General features: G+C 41.6%; 2 protein-coding genes across 2 annotated transcripts; both read left to right on the plus strand.

The window, feature by feature from the left end:
* Positions 1-442: 442 nt before the first annotated feature.
* Positions 443-9703, plus strand: LOC308321740 (pepsin A-like; the record flags this gene model as incomplete). Its single annotated transcript, XM_080772827.1, has 10 exons — positions 443-553; positions 5346-5389; positions 5962-6073; positions 7299-7410; positions 7889-8007; positions 8105-8292; positions 8412-8528; positions 8656-8791; positions 9361-9459; positions 9554-9703. The coding sequence occupies 10 exons, from the start codon at positions 443-445 to the stop codon at positions 9701-9703; spliced, it is 1188 nt and encodes a 395-aa protein (XP_080628953.1).
* A 2139-nt stretch (positions 9704-11842) lies between these two features.
* LOC308321741 (pepsin A-like) lies at positions 11843-15059 on the plus strand (the record flags this gene model as incomplete). Its single annotated transcript, XM_080772828.1, has 9 exons — positions 11843-11898; positions 12354-12471; positions 12720-12837; positions 13178-13296; positions 13386-13582; positions 13776-13892; positions 14002-14137; positions 14689-14787; positions 14910-15059. 9 exons carry the CDS (start codon positions 11843-11845, stop codon positions 15057-15059), a joined length of 1110 nt encoding a protein of 369 aa, XP_080628954.1.
* Between the last annotated feature and the right edge of the window lie 234 nt (positions 15060-15293).

The following is a 15293-nucleotide window of genomic DNA, read 5'->3' on the forward strand; positions in this document are numbered from 1 at the left end:
TTGCATCCAGACAGACATCACCGCACGGAAGGTTCTGAATATTATACACGACCTACAGTTTAAAACTATCCATGCTTAGTAAATGTGAAATTAATCAAAATTGAGCATCTGCTTTGCTTACCTCTCTCTTAAAATGTTATCCGAGACTGTTTTAGTTGAACAAAATGGGACATTTTTAAGCAATTTGTTTGGCGCAGACAGAGATACACAGTTCACATGTATGTTTATTGTAGAGCCACTTTACATTTTTGTTGTCATCGATATCGACTCTGCAGCCAATTTTGTGTCCCAAGTTTTGATCACTTTCAACCTGGCATCCCTATGTTTCCCCTTTGGCTGTACAGTTTGTACTAGCAAAGATTGTAAATAAGCTAACAGGCCTTTTTGGGTGTACCGTTTGTGGCAAAAGCTTGTAAATATCTACTTAGCATATGTGTGTAGGATGCCCCTGATCAAGGGGAAACATAAGCGCAAGTCTCCACAGGAGTACCTGAAGAAATACTACCCCGATGTTGAGTTCCAAGCAACAGCGCCGTTGACCAATGATTATGAAGTAAGTCAGCAGAATGTCCAACTTTGACAAAATGTATACTACATTGTACAACTGTTAACTAAATAAGACAAATAACAGATTGGCCGTACAACTAAGAATGAATTAGGCTTTAGTTCGTCTCATTATCTAATGAATGACAGTCAGGGACATTGTATGCCATTATTGTAAAAGCAGCAGACACTTTAATCACCTAAATCTTCAGTCCTTTAGTGTTCGTCCTTTTGTGTTCAGAATTCAATAAATGTATATTCTAGTAGATGCTGTACTTGTTGTGGTAAAAGTGCTCAAACTGACCGTTGGACTCTCATCAGGATCGGCATCAGACACCAAAATCTGCCATCGGTCAGGCTGTAGTTTATGCATTTTACGCTGTGGGTCAACCAGCCATAATCAGGACCATATACGTAGCCATTATGTTTCATAAAACTGTACAAGGTAGAGCTGTCCATGCTGGCACACAATAAAACCTAAAGCTATAGAGCTGTCCATGCTGGCACACAGTAAAACCTAAAGCTAGAGCTGTCCATGCTGGCACACAGTAAAACCTAAAGCTAGAGCTGTCCATGCTGGCACACAGTAAAACCTAAAGCTAGAGCTGTCCATGCTGGCACACAGTAAAACCTAAAGCTAGAGCTGTCCATGCATGCTGGCACACAGTAAAACCTAAAAGATGATCATCTAAATCTATATGGTTGGCATTATTAAGAATTTAAGATGTATACGAATGAACTACAGGGGGTGCAACACTTAATCAAACTAATCTTTAATGAAATATAATCGATTTGATTAAAATAATACATTCTTTAAGATATAGTAGAATTTAGTCCATTTCTTTTTAAATTAATTAGAATGTTGACTTAGCCTATCTAAAAAATATATGCTCCTCGATTATTTGGTGAATCAAAATAGTAATGAATAGAATAATATCGATTAACCGGTTAGTTTATACACAGCGTTTTTGTAAAAAATCTGAGAATCTTAATTCTCTCGCAATGTCTAACATACAAATCTACATTTTGCTGATATACAGAAATAATACAAAAGGCATATTATATTCCTGAATCCAATATTTATTTGACCATTGACGATACAGGGCCAGGCGACGGCATTTGTGTATGTGCATTCCTCGGCCACACGCGTGCGCAGCCGCAGACAGCATTACTTTCACAGAAAACCACCCAATGATAGAGCCGCATAATTTCGATTAATTACGATTAGTTATTAACTGTTAAGTTTAACCGACTAATTTCTTAACAGCGATTAATCGATTAACGATTAACTATGAACATCTCTATATGATGACTGATTAACAACAGACATTTTTCATTCACATCAGTTAACGAGTGAAGTTGCGCCTGTGCTCCATACACACACACACACACACACACACACACACACACGCACACACACACTCCATACACACACTCCATACACACACACACACAAACTCACACACACAAACTCACGCACGCACGCACGCACGCACGCACGCACGCACGCACGCACGCACGCACGCACGCACGCACGCACACACGCACATGCACGTATGCAGGCACACACACACTCACGCACACACGCACAACTTTAACCTCACCTCCTATCCCCTCCACTCCGTACCTGGAGCTGAAAGCCCACACTGAGCAGCGCCTCCTCTATCAGTACTGCATTTGTTTCCAACTAAAGCGCAGGCCGGCTAGGTTTACATGCAACGCGAGAAGCAGCAAGCGCACGCCTGCAGCCTCTCTCTCACCTTGTTATTTCATGCTGTTTCTATCATTTAAACTCCGGGGGAGGCGCGCACTGGGGCGTGTGGAGGGAAGGGGGTGACAGGGGGAGCGTGGCTCTGATAAGGTAGCTAATACCTTGGTTTCCAAAGGGTCAGAGGTGGGCTCCAGCTAACTGGGTGGTGATGGATGAGAGGTGGTGGGCTGGTGGCTGTCTGGGTGAGGGAGGTAGGTAGGTGGTGGAGTGGAGTGGAAGGGGTTAAAAGAGAGAATCTTTGGGTCGGTGCCGGGGATCTGCGGCATCTGCCTCAAAAGCAACAGGAAGTCCACTGGGACCGGTCCCCCTGATCTGCTCCAGCAGCAGTCTGAAAAACAACACGGCTCACAAACTGCCGCATATACCGGTATGCAGATGTTGTGCAAACAACCACAATATAGCCTATACTTACTGTACACAGTATAATGACATACATACAGTACATGCAAATGTATATGCTCACACATATTCACACTAACATCCTCAATGTTCATTTAAATATGAGAGTGCAGACAATATAGAATCAAAAACACTCACTTGTAAGAATAGGTTTCAGTTAAGGACCAAGAAGTTCTTGACTGAAACGTTTAGTAATCTCTTAAACCTACTGTACATATACTTTGTTGACCGGTGTCCCACAGGGCTCTGTTATTGTTCCTTCGTTTTTCCTCTTCACCAAAATGCTCTACACCATAACTAAGCTGATCAAAATCTGCAAAATTAAGAAGTGGCAATAATGCGTGGCTGTTTCTGATTCTTCACCAACCCTAACACATGCGTGGGTGCGTGCGTAGATGCGTGCGCGCGTGACCTACATATCGCACACATGACACTCGCTCAGTGAACTTGTGGCTCGTTTCAAAGGTTAGGTAACCAGTGTTGATATGGTGCCAAGTTTACATGGTTACATAAAAAAACTGACAACATCATCATCATAAATCTTCAGTCCTTTAGCGTTCGTCCTTTTGTGTTCAGAATTCATATAAATGTATAATCTAGACAGGCTGTTTCACCACCTGACACTAACAAGCTGTATCCAGGATGTGCAAGAAGAGACCTTTGATGAACTATTTGAGCCTTAAGGGCCCATTTCAAATGACCCCCCAGGACCTTACAGTATGCAGCGCCACTGTATTACTGTACTTGTGAGGATGGTCATTTTACAACTGCACATTGAGCACAGCTTGGCTATTTTGGATACATGTGCGACAGTATCGCACAACTGTCTAAAAATAAGTCATGTCTAAATCTAATATGTTTAGAACCATGCATCAAATTCCACTACATTTTGTGGCCCTCACAAGTATCACGATAAAATGCACGCACGCATGCACGCATGCACGCGCACACGCACACACACACACACACACACACACACACACACACACACACACACACACACACACACACACACACACACACACACACACACACACACACACACACACACACTTGGTGCCATTCAATCGGGTTGTTGAGTGAGCCGGCCTCTAATTTTAGCCGCAGTCTCCCAGCTCCTGACCAGAGTGGTCCTGCCTGGTGGGTCCGTGGCGGAATGAACAGGAAGCCGAGGTGATTAATCGCTGTCATGTGTGGCACGACACGGGAGCCAGCCGCAGGGAGAGGCACCCTGCTGGAAGTACCGCTAACACGCAAGGGCCTAACTACTGTGGTTGTTGTTGTTGTTGTTGGTGTTGTTGGTGACAGAGGCTGGTGTTCCTGTATGCTTTCCCTGTGTGTGGACATAAATTAATTGTTGAACTGTGTGTGTGTGTGTGTGTGTGGTGGGTGTGTGTGTGTGTGTGTGTGTGTGCGCGTGTGTGTGTGTGTGTGTGTGTGTGTGTGTGTGTGTGTGTGTGTGTGTGTGTGTGTGTGCGTGCGTGCGTGTGTGTGTGTAGCCTACTTTTATTTGTATACCGGTAGGCTACTTGTGAGGGCCAAATGTCCCCAAGAATAGTAGAATTTGATCAATAGAAGTATCAACTACATAAAGAAATGGCATTTATAAAATTGGCTTCCTGAAATGCATGTGCTTGAGTGTGCGTGCGTGTGTGCGGTGTGTGACCTTGACCTACATATCGCACACATGACACTCGCTCAGTGAACTTGTGGCTCGTTTCAAAGGTTAGGTAACCAGTGTTGATATGGTGCCAAGTTTACATGGTTACATAAAAAAAACATCATCAAATGTTAGACTGACTTCATATGAGGCGCAGAGAGATGTTAAAGCATCAGAAAGTGTAAGTTAGCATGTTCTCAAACTGTTTCATTTCAAGAACCCCCCTGTTTGGTATATATTAGACCCAGGGAACCCCATAAATCTGAGGGTGTACAAATGGAACCAAATGGACTCGCAATGGGTCCATTTGGTTCACAAGATTGAATTAAATCTAACAATTCCTTGACAGGTTGTTAAACATTTACAGCTCGACTCATGAGACATTCAGAGGGGATAACAAAAGTTATTGACAGTTATTGACTTGGGACTGATCGATTGAGTAACATCTTCTTCAGGGTTGGACAATTATTATTTAGCTGTTTAATAATAAAAAAACAGGGACATACAGTAATTGTTTTCAATGATCTCAGGCTACTGTATAGGTTATGTGCTTGCGTGGGGTCACGTTGTAAACACAAACACAAATGCACAAATGCAAACAAAATGCAATACTAATTATTTTATTTTGGAATTGCAATCCAGTAATCTTCTTTTATCAACACTAAGTGTTTCCAACATCATTTTTCCAATAATATGTTGATATCAACTAGAGTGCAATACAGTACCCCTGGCAGAACTCGTATCTGATCGCAATGTCAATAGTAAAAGCACTTCAGAAAACTATAGCTATCTTACATTTCCAGAGATATGGCCAAGTTATCGTGCTTTTTGGTGACAAGGCGTTTTTGGGACACAATGGACTGTATATAAGGATGGCGTCTTCCACCATATTTTCACACTCTTTCCAGCAACAACCATGAAGTGGCTTGTTGTGCTCTGTGCCCTGGTGGCTCTCTCTGAATGTCTCCACAGGTAAGAACCACCTGGCTGACTGAAGCCATTTCTTCACCTCTATTGTATGTACGTGTATATCTATATGTATGAATGAAGATTCAGGTTTTATTTGTCACTCACTCGTATACAATTGTGCACAATGTTGAGGTGATATGCTCCACACACTGTTCAAACAATATACAACAAGATTAAATTACGGGGAATAATACAGGTTCATAAAGTAAAGACGTAAAAACAAGAAAAACATTTAACAGCAAACGATAAGAGGGTATACAGAATGTGATGGGAGGATAAATTATCAATCTGCATATACAGAATATAATATGCAGTATATACATAAAGTAGTGCAACATATAGAAATGTAATTATTTGCAAGCTTGATGAAAATCTTGTCAGTGTCCCGATGGAAGCGATAAGCCATTCAAGGCTATTTTTCACACTAATTCATTCAGAAGTCTGAATGTCTGATTGTCATAAAGTAAGGGGCTGTGTTTCCTATTGTTAAAATGCATTATTATGAATGGATGGACAGAGATAATAACCTCTATTGCCATGCAATATTATTGCATTGCAGTAGGTGAAGAGCTGAATTTGTGCATGACTTTATTACTGATTATTTTCTCACTGTGTGTAGAATGCCCCTGATCAAGGGGAAACATAAGCGCAAGTCTCCACAGGAGTACCTGAAGAAATACTACCCCGATGCGGAGTTCCAAGCCACGGCACCGTTGACCAATGACTATGAAGTAAGTCAGCAGAATGTCCAACTTTGACAAAATGCATATACTATACATTGTACAACTGTTGAATAAATTATAAGAATAACAGATTGGCCGTACAACTAAGAATGAATTAGGCTTTAGTTCGTCTGTCAGGGTGCGAACAGAGGACCCAAAAGGCAGGATTCCAAGTTCAGGATGTTTATTAAACAATAAACTTAAACTTCCCATAACATGGGGCAGGCAAAATAAGTACACAGTAGACACTGACACTCTGACATGAAATGACGATCTGACAAGGGACTGAACAAACTGGGGTATATAAATAGACAAAGACTAACTAGACACAGGTGAACTCAAAATACAATCAAACACAGGATAGGCTAACAGGACAAAGAGGACACAGGTGAAAACACTGACACATCACAAGGTAGGTGAGACAAGGTAGGGAACAGTAACTAGGCAGACAGGAAACACTAGGGACCATACTACAAAATAAGATACACAAAACCAACCGGGTAACAGAAAACCAAACAGAACAAGACATGGCAAAGTACTGAACATAAAACAACCACATAACCATTAAGGTCAAGCCACATAATATTAGTCCAGTAGTTTGGACCTAAGTTAATGCTCAAATACAAAGGCAGAGGAGCAAGGCGTGACAGTCTCATTATAATGAATGACAGTCAGGGACATTGTAAAAGCCATTATTGTAAAAGCAGCACTTTAATCACCTAAATCTTCAGTCCTTTAGTGTCCGTCCTTTTGTGTTCAGAATTCAATAAATGTATATTCTAGTATATGCTATTGTACATTTCTGTTAAACGCAGTGGTGGATAGTAAGTAAGCACATTTACCCCAATGCTGTAGCCTACTTCAGTAAGACTTTGAGGTAATTATATTTTCGTCATTTCTTTATACTTTATAGGCTACTTCTACTCCACTAGGAGTAGGAGTTAAATATAGTGCTTTTTACTCCACCACAATAATTTGAAGTTACTAAACTAACTTTTGAGCTTGTAGATAATGTCATTTTTTAAATGTATTTTATTTTAAAGGTGACATTCTGCATAATTAATGACTTTTACATGTTGTACTTTGTGTACAGTATATCAAACCAAATACTTTTACACTCAAGTACAATTTTGAATACAGGACTTTAACTTGTAGCAGTATTTCTATATGGTATTGATATCTGAGTGCTTCTTCCACCTGTTATGTTTTTCATCTATTGCTGTGTCATCTCCAGATGCTCTACTATGGGGTGGTCTCCATTGGCACTCCTCCACAGTCCTTCACCGTTCAAATTGACACAGGCTCTTCCAACCTCTGGGTGTCCTCCGTCTTCTGCACCGCCTGTCGTGAGTACTGTGAAGTAAAATAAAATAAAAGAGACTTAATTTATCCCTGAGGTACAGACAGTTAGGGCCCGGGTGAAGGTCTTCCATAAGGGGCCCAAGTGCATGGATTGATGCCTAGCTGAGTGGTTAGTGAGCCCCCATGGGAAGCCAGAGGCTCTGGTTGGCCCAAGGTTCAATTCCAGGCCAGGCCAGCAATGTGTCAATGTGTTATCCTGAAATTTCACGGATGTGCAAGTATACAGTGGCAAAAAGTAAACACCCCAAGGAGTTGGGACTATTCTATTCTATGATCCACAACATTCTACAGACTTTGTAGGACAAAGATTTTTCAAATTTCTTGTTACTGTTTGTTGAAAGGTTCAGTTTGTATAATTGCCTACATTTGCATACTGTACATGAAGAGTCAAGACACATGGTCTGTAATAGAATATCCAATTTACCTTCTGCCAAAAAAAACAAAACACAATTTGTTTTACAGAGAACCACCATAAATTCAACCCACAGCAGTCTTCCACCTTCCAGTGGGGCAGCCAGGCTATCTCCATTACGTATGGGTCCGGCTTCATGACTGGAGAACTGGGCATTGACACTGTTGCGGTAATTGAAGCAGCCAGGACTTCACACATTATCTGCATATTGTGCCTCTCTCCACCATGAGTAGGAACGTTTATTAACCGCTAACTTTGGTTTCTAGATTGGGGGGATTTCAGTGACCCAGCAGACATTTGGAGTCGCCAAGACGGAGGATAACGAGGAGAGCACAGACGGTCTCCTGGGAATGGCCTTCCAGGCCCTTGCCTCTGACAACGTGATGCCTGTCTTTCAAAACATGGTTCAGCAGAACCTGGTGTCTCAGCCAATGTTCTCTCTCTACCTGACCGGGTACTGAAATAGTGTGCAGTTGTGTTTGTGTAAAATGGTAAATATACTGCATGTGTGTACTGTATATTTAAACGTAATTTCCTCTGATACAAAAATATTTGTCTTCCCTGCTCCCTTAGCAATGAACAGCAGGGCAGTGAGCTGGTGTTTGGTGGTTATGACGAGAGCCACTTCACCGGACAAATCACTTGGATCCCCTTGACCTCTGCGACCTGGTATGAGATCAAGATGGACAGGTAAGGTTTCTACTTTACTGCTTTCTACTTTACTGAAACGATGCACTTTTTAAACGTTGACAGCAGCGAAGCCTTGCCTATACATGGATAATTCTATTAATTCGGCTTCTTCTATTGCTCTTAACAGTATTACCATCAACGGAAATATTGTGGCCTGTGCCGGTGGCTGCAATGCTATCATTGACTCTGGCACTTCTCTGGTTATGGGACCACAGAACGGCATCAACAACATCAACTCATGGGTTGGAGCCAGCGGCAGCGACGTGAGTTACATACATGTTCTGCTCTTGCCGTTTTCATTCCCCCAATTTAGAACACACAGGTCGAAGTGATCAAAATGACCACCTGGACACCTCCTATAGGCTCATGTCTTTGTGTGAGTAGGAATGATGTGTGAAGATGCTCATTTCGATTAAAGGAGCAGTTAGATCATCACAATAGATTGCACAATTTCCATCAACTCACTCTGCATCTTATTGGTGGAATGTGGACAGTGGAAAGTTGTAAAAAAACAACAATTTTTCACACAATTGATTTTCAGCAAAAATTATCTTCCTGGAAAGTTAGCGTGCCGAACTATAAGCCATTCAAAATAAATGTATGGCAAAAATAGAAAGAAGAAAAAAACGCCTATAGGCAATGATACCACTGGTAGGCAGGTTTCTAAACTGTTCAAAGCCCTCCTCTGAGACACAGACCACGTAAACAGATATGGTGTCATCTCATAATGAGCATTATTACATGGCTTGGTTGAATGCTTGATTCTGATTGGTCAATCGCTGAATTCAGCCACCACTGTTACTGCTAAAAACACATTATATACTTTATACAGAACTCAGTGAGCTGCCAGAACCAACAGAACATGCCTGATGTGACCTTCACTCTCAATGGAAACGCCTTCACCATCCCTGCCTCTGCCTACGTTCAACAGGTCAGTCTACACACTCTAATGTACACTGACCCTAAAATTCAAACTATCAACAATTATGTGTGAGTGAAATACACACCCTCCTCTCTCTCTCCAGTGGGGCTCTGGTTGCAGCACTGGCTTTGGCAGCATGGGCAGCGGCGGTGGAGTTGACAGCCTCTGGATCCTGGGAGATGTCTTCATGAGGCAGTACTACTCCGTCTTTGACATGGGCTCCAAGTACGTTGGACTGGCCCCAGCTGTGTAATCAAACCAAGCAACCCAATGGATAATCAATATAACTCTATATGACTTCCATGATTGTATGGTTGTAAAGTACTTGCACAAATGGGAAACTGTCTAAGTTGTAATAATAAATGTAATGTTATATTTTGAATAAAATATATTATAGCAAACAAGGGAAATAAATGTTTTTTCTCCCCTCATCTATCTATAAAGGCACAGAATCTGTGTGTGCCTGATGGAACGGCCGTGAACCCTAAATGACAACAACATACAAACCCAATGGGTTTTGCATTCTCAATTGCCATCACTCTAGTATTATGAAATTGCCGTCCTAGACTTAGACTGTGTGAGGTATTGTCTGTACACACCAGGGGGGCAGTCAGACAGATATTTTGTGAAGCCACTAAAGAAATCGGGACATCCTGAAAGTTCATATAATGGCCTGTTGTGGCGCTGTCATCTTGGCCCAACTTCACCTATAAACTGTATTACCTTAATAGACATGGTCATGAATACTTTCTGCTTCCAGTCACTAGTTTAAAGTCTCATTTCTCATGTCATAATATTCTTTTTGGAAAATGATGGTCCCATAAAGTCGCGTATGTTCTGAGGGGCATGGCTACCGTTACAGTCTATGATCGGGAGCCACCCCCCTGTTCGAGTCAAAATAAAAACCAACGAAGAAGAAGGGGGGAAGTCCCGCCTCGTTGTCTGGGCCAGCCAATGGCCAGCTGGGCCCAAACGGATCTAGAAAGATGGCGATTTACAATTCAAGGACTGACTGGCTTCATTTTACGTCCATATCAGACCCGGCGAACGCTTTGTCCATATATTTTTTACAGTCTATGGTACACACACACACACACACACACACACACACACACACACACACACACACACACACACACACACACACACACACACACACACACACACACACACACACACACACATACTGTATGGGTGTACGCTGTATGGGTGTGAGATTCACAGGCATGCAAAACACAGACAGAGAGGACCAGAGACATATTAGTATTTCAGTCAGACAACTCTTAGAATGAATTTAGAATATATTGAGCATAATTGAGCATAGATATATGAAGCATAGATTAGATAGGCGTCAGGGCTCTGTCCCTATTCATTCCCTGTAACATTAACATTTTAGTTAAGTTATAAGCCACATAGAATTACAGGGAATGAATAAGACCCCCATGCAGGGGGATCTAGAAACAGAGCCTACAGGGGAGGCGGTGGGATTTGCAAAAACTTCATGAGCAGCAGGTTAGCAGCAAGCGAGTCAGGGAGACAGCAGCAGCGGTGCACGTCCGCACAGCAGGAGAGAAGCCAGGTATGAGTATGTAGGCAGAGAAGTTTGAATAGCCGCTCTGATCAGGTAGAGTGCATGAGACTAGTCATGTCACTATATGGCCATATCTCTAAGGCTTTCTGCATTTTTGCACCTGAGATCTTGAACTTTCAGTAGTTGTTTCAGAGATGTTTCACATGCCTTTTACCCTGTAACTGGTATTGTTGACAATAAAGTTGAACCATGGAACTTATACATTTTTCTTTTTTCAACCATCTCAGGTAACACAATTTCACAACATCATAGTAGCATTTATATCCATTTGAAGAATGATGCTACTATAGGCTATGCTTGCATGGGGACTCTGCTAGGGACTTAACTGTATTACTAAGTTTAGGGGAGACAATGAGTTTCATCCTAGCATTTGCCACGGCATCAAGGCAGAACTGCCAGTCAAAGCTAAGACTGGCCAATCACAGCACGTCCTTGTGAAATCTTCTGGTGTAATGATTGGGTAATGAAGTCCATACCATTGGCAGCTGCCATGATATTTGTGTCCAAAGTGGCCACTGATACCCCCAAACTACATACCGGTATACTGTTTTAAGTACACAAAGTTATTTCCATATCCCCTTTCCAAGACTATATCAACTATTGTACATACAGTAAAGTATAGCTCTGGCACAAATCTTCTGATGTGAATGTCAATATAGTAAAAGCATTTCAGAGATATGGCCATATCTCACCAAGTTATCATGCTATTTGGTGGAAAGGCATTTTGGGAACACAATGAACTGTATATAAGGATGGCGTCTTTCTCACCATATTTTCAGTCCAGCAGCAAAGTTAACAACCATGAAGTGGCTTGTTGTCCTCTGTGCCCTGGTGGCTCTCTCTGAATGTCTCCACAGGTAAGAACCACCTGGCTGAATGAAGTTTGTTGATGTTTGAAGATTCAAGAGGTTTTATTTGTCACTCACTCCTGTAGGCTTAAGTGTGCACAATGGAATATTGGTGTGACATGCTCCACGTACTATGCTAATAATACAGTATATAACAACTGGATTTAATAACAGGATATTATACAAGTTTTTTTTTTTAAGTAAAAGAAAGAAAAACATTTAGCAGCGATACAGAATAATTATGATGGGAGAATAATATAGCCTATACATAATACAAAGTCAAGAAATTGTATTATTGTAAGGCTTGATGACAATCCTGCCATCATGTCCCGATGGAAATGACAAGCTATTTTGATTTACCTTTTCAAAGCTATTCAGAGATGTTCATTCATCCACTGACTGCACTGCAAAGGATAATAAAAAGGGCTTGGTAATATTACTGAACATTTTCCCACTGTGTGTAGGATGCCCCTGATCAAGATGAAATCTCCACACAAATCTCCACGGGACGTCGTCAAGAAGTTCTATCCCAATGCTGAAGTCTTCCAGACTGAAACTGAGCCTTTGACCAATTATTACGACGTAAGTTCAGGCCATCAGAATGACAAACTTTAAACCTGATTGACTTCATCGTCCATTAAAGATAACATAAAAATAACAGATTGGCAGTTCAACTATAAGAATGAATTGGGCTATACTTCTACTCCACTACATATTGTACTTTTTACTCCACTACAATATTTGAAAACTTTAGTTAATAGTTACTTTGCAGATTTAGATAATGGCACCGCTCAATGACCTATGACCTCATTGCTGTGTGTCACCTGCAGATCTACTACTATGGAGTGATCTCCATTGGCACTCCTCCACAGTCCTTCACCTTTCAAATTGACACAGGCTCTTCCAACCTCTGGGTGGACTCTATCTACTGCACCGGCAAGACCTGTCGTGAGTAATGTTAACTTAAAAAACAACAATACTTTAGTTATCCCTGAGAGGCAAATTCTAACAAACGATAGTACAGACAGTCAGGGGGCCTATACGTATGTCTGCCATAAAGCCCCTAGCTGCACCGTGGGTACACTGGGTAGGAAGTGGAACAGGCTAGAAGAATGGACCAACCCCTATGCCACCCATTTCCAATTTGTATATAGTTTGTTACTATACTGTTGCTGCTAAATAAGTAGTGAAGACTTGTTTTCTTACTCCAATAATAGTTCTTATTGACTCAGTCCAATTTATAGCTTCTCTCAAATGTTAAGCTAATAGACACAATTATGTTTTACAGAGAACCAAAAGAAATTCGACCCACAGCAGTCATCCACCTTCAAGTGGGGCAGCCAGTCACTGTCCATTCAGTATGGTTCAGGCCACATGACTGGATATCTGGGCATTGATACTATCGAGGTAATTGAAAGAAGCCAGGACCACTTGGCAAATCTGACAATTATGTCCTCTCCACCAGATATACTTGAATTGGTTACCTTGGTTTCCAGGTTGCTGGAGTTACTGTGGCCCAGCAGACATTTGGAATGTCCCAGACGGAAGATTCTATGCTTGGCGGCATGCCGTGTGATGGCATCTTTGGACTTGCCTTCCAGTCCATTGCTGTTGACAATGTGGTGACTGTCTTTGACAATATGATTCAGCAGAACCTGGTGTCTCAGCAACTCTTCTCTCTGTACCTGAGCCGGTAATTAACTATATGGCATAGTGTCTGTTTGTGTACAATGGTAAATATGATGTTTGTGTAGTACATGTACAGTACAAGTATATCAGGAATGTATACTGTATGCATTACATGTATATATACTGTACAGTATATTTAAGCGCATGTGTGCATGATCATTTCATTTAATTACTAAAATATGTGTCTTCCCTGCTAGGAATGAACAGCAGGGCAGTGAGCTGATCTTCGGTGGTGTTGATGAGAGCCACTACACCGGACAAATCACCTGGATCCCCTTGATCTCTGAGAGCTGGTATCAGGTCTATATGGACAGGTGAAAATACATTTCACTATCACACTATTCACTTTTGAAAAGTTGATACCAGAAACACATTGCCTACACAAAGGATACTCCTATTAATTCTGCTTCTGCCATTTCTCAGTATTACCATCAACGGACAAATTGTGGCCTGTGCCGGTGGCTGCCATGCTATCATTGACTCCGGCACTGCCCTCATTGTTGGCCCAAGCAATGGCATAAACAACATGAATGCCTGGGTTGGAGCCAGCACCACCAGCGTGAGATACCTGCAGTTTCTTCTTCTTTCCCCAATTTAGAATATACATAAGTTATCACACAGGCTCATATTAGTATCTGCTACAGGTGTAGCATTCCTATTCGCTTCCTCCACCCCTATATGCACAATTAGAAAAGAGTAGACAGACAAAAATAATAAAGAAATACAAATTCGGAATTACTAATTGCACACTTTCCATCTATCCACTCTGTGTCAGCTCAGAAACCTGCCTACCAGTGACATCATCGATGGAGATTCAAAGCGAATAGAAATCACAGTCTTTCTCTTTCTGGAAAGTTAGCGTGCTGAAATAGAAGCTATTGTTGCTACTGGCATTATAAAAAACCTACCGATTATGTCACTGGCAGGCAGGTTTATAAACAGTCCAAATAACTGCTCTGAGACTCAGACCACGAAATTACATGCCATCTTATAATGAGCATGAGGACCAATTATAAGTTGAAAATGCACAAAGTGGTTAAAATAAAATTAAGTACCACTGCTGTTGCTGCTAAAAAGAAAAACGAAAAACACATAACTTTCTTTATACAGAAAACAGTGAACTGTCAGAACATCCAGAGCATGCCTGATGTGACCTTCACTCTCAATGGACATGCCTTCACCATCCCTGCCTCTGCCTACGTTATGCAGGTCAGTTTATACCCACTCTAATGTACCGACCCATACAGTGTTCAGTTACAGATGAGAAGAAGACATGTAAAACTATCAAATTCTTTGCGAGTGAAAATACACGTCCTCCTCTCTTTCTCCAGTGGGGCTCTGGTTGCAGCACTGGCTTTGACAGCCTTGGCAGCGGTGGTGGAGTTGACCAGCTGTGGATCCTGGGAGATGTCTTCATGAGGCAGTACTATTCCATCTTTGACGTCGGGGCGAAGTACGTTGGACTGGCCCAGGCTGTGTAATCAAACCAAGCAACCCAATGGATAATCAATACATCTATGATTTCCTAAGGAGGCCGTTGTGAAACTGACCAAATTGTAATAGTAAATCTGTTATATCAAATTTTGAATAAAATATACTGTAGCAAAAAAGCGAAATAAATTGATGTTTCTTTTTTTCCCTCTTTCCATCCTATATAAAATTGACTTAAGGGAGCAAAGGCCGTCCGTCCGGCGGGCGGGCGTACCATGTCGTCA

The sequence above is a fragment of the Protomyctophum bolini genome (genome assembly GCF_963924005.1).
Source record: "Protomyctophum bolini genome assembly, chromosome: 9".
Taxonomy (NCBI): domain Eukaryota; kingdom Metazoa; phylum Chordata; class Actinopteri; order Myctophiformes; family Myctophidae; genus Protomyctophum; species Protomyctophum bolini.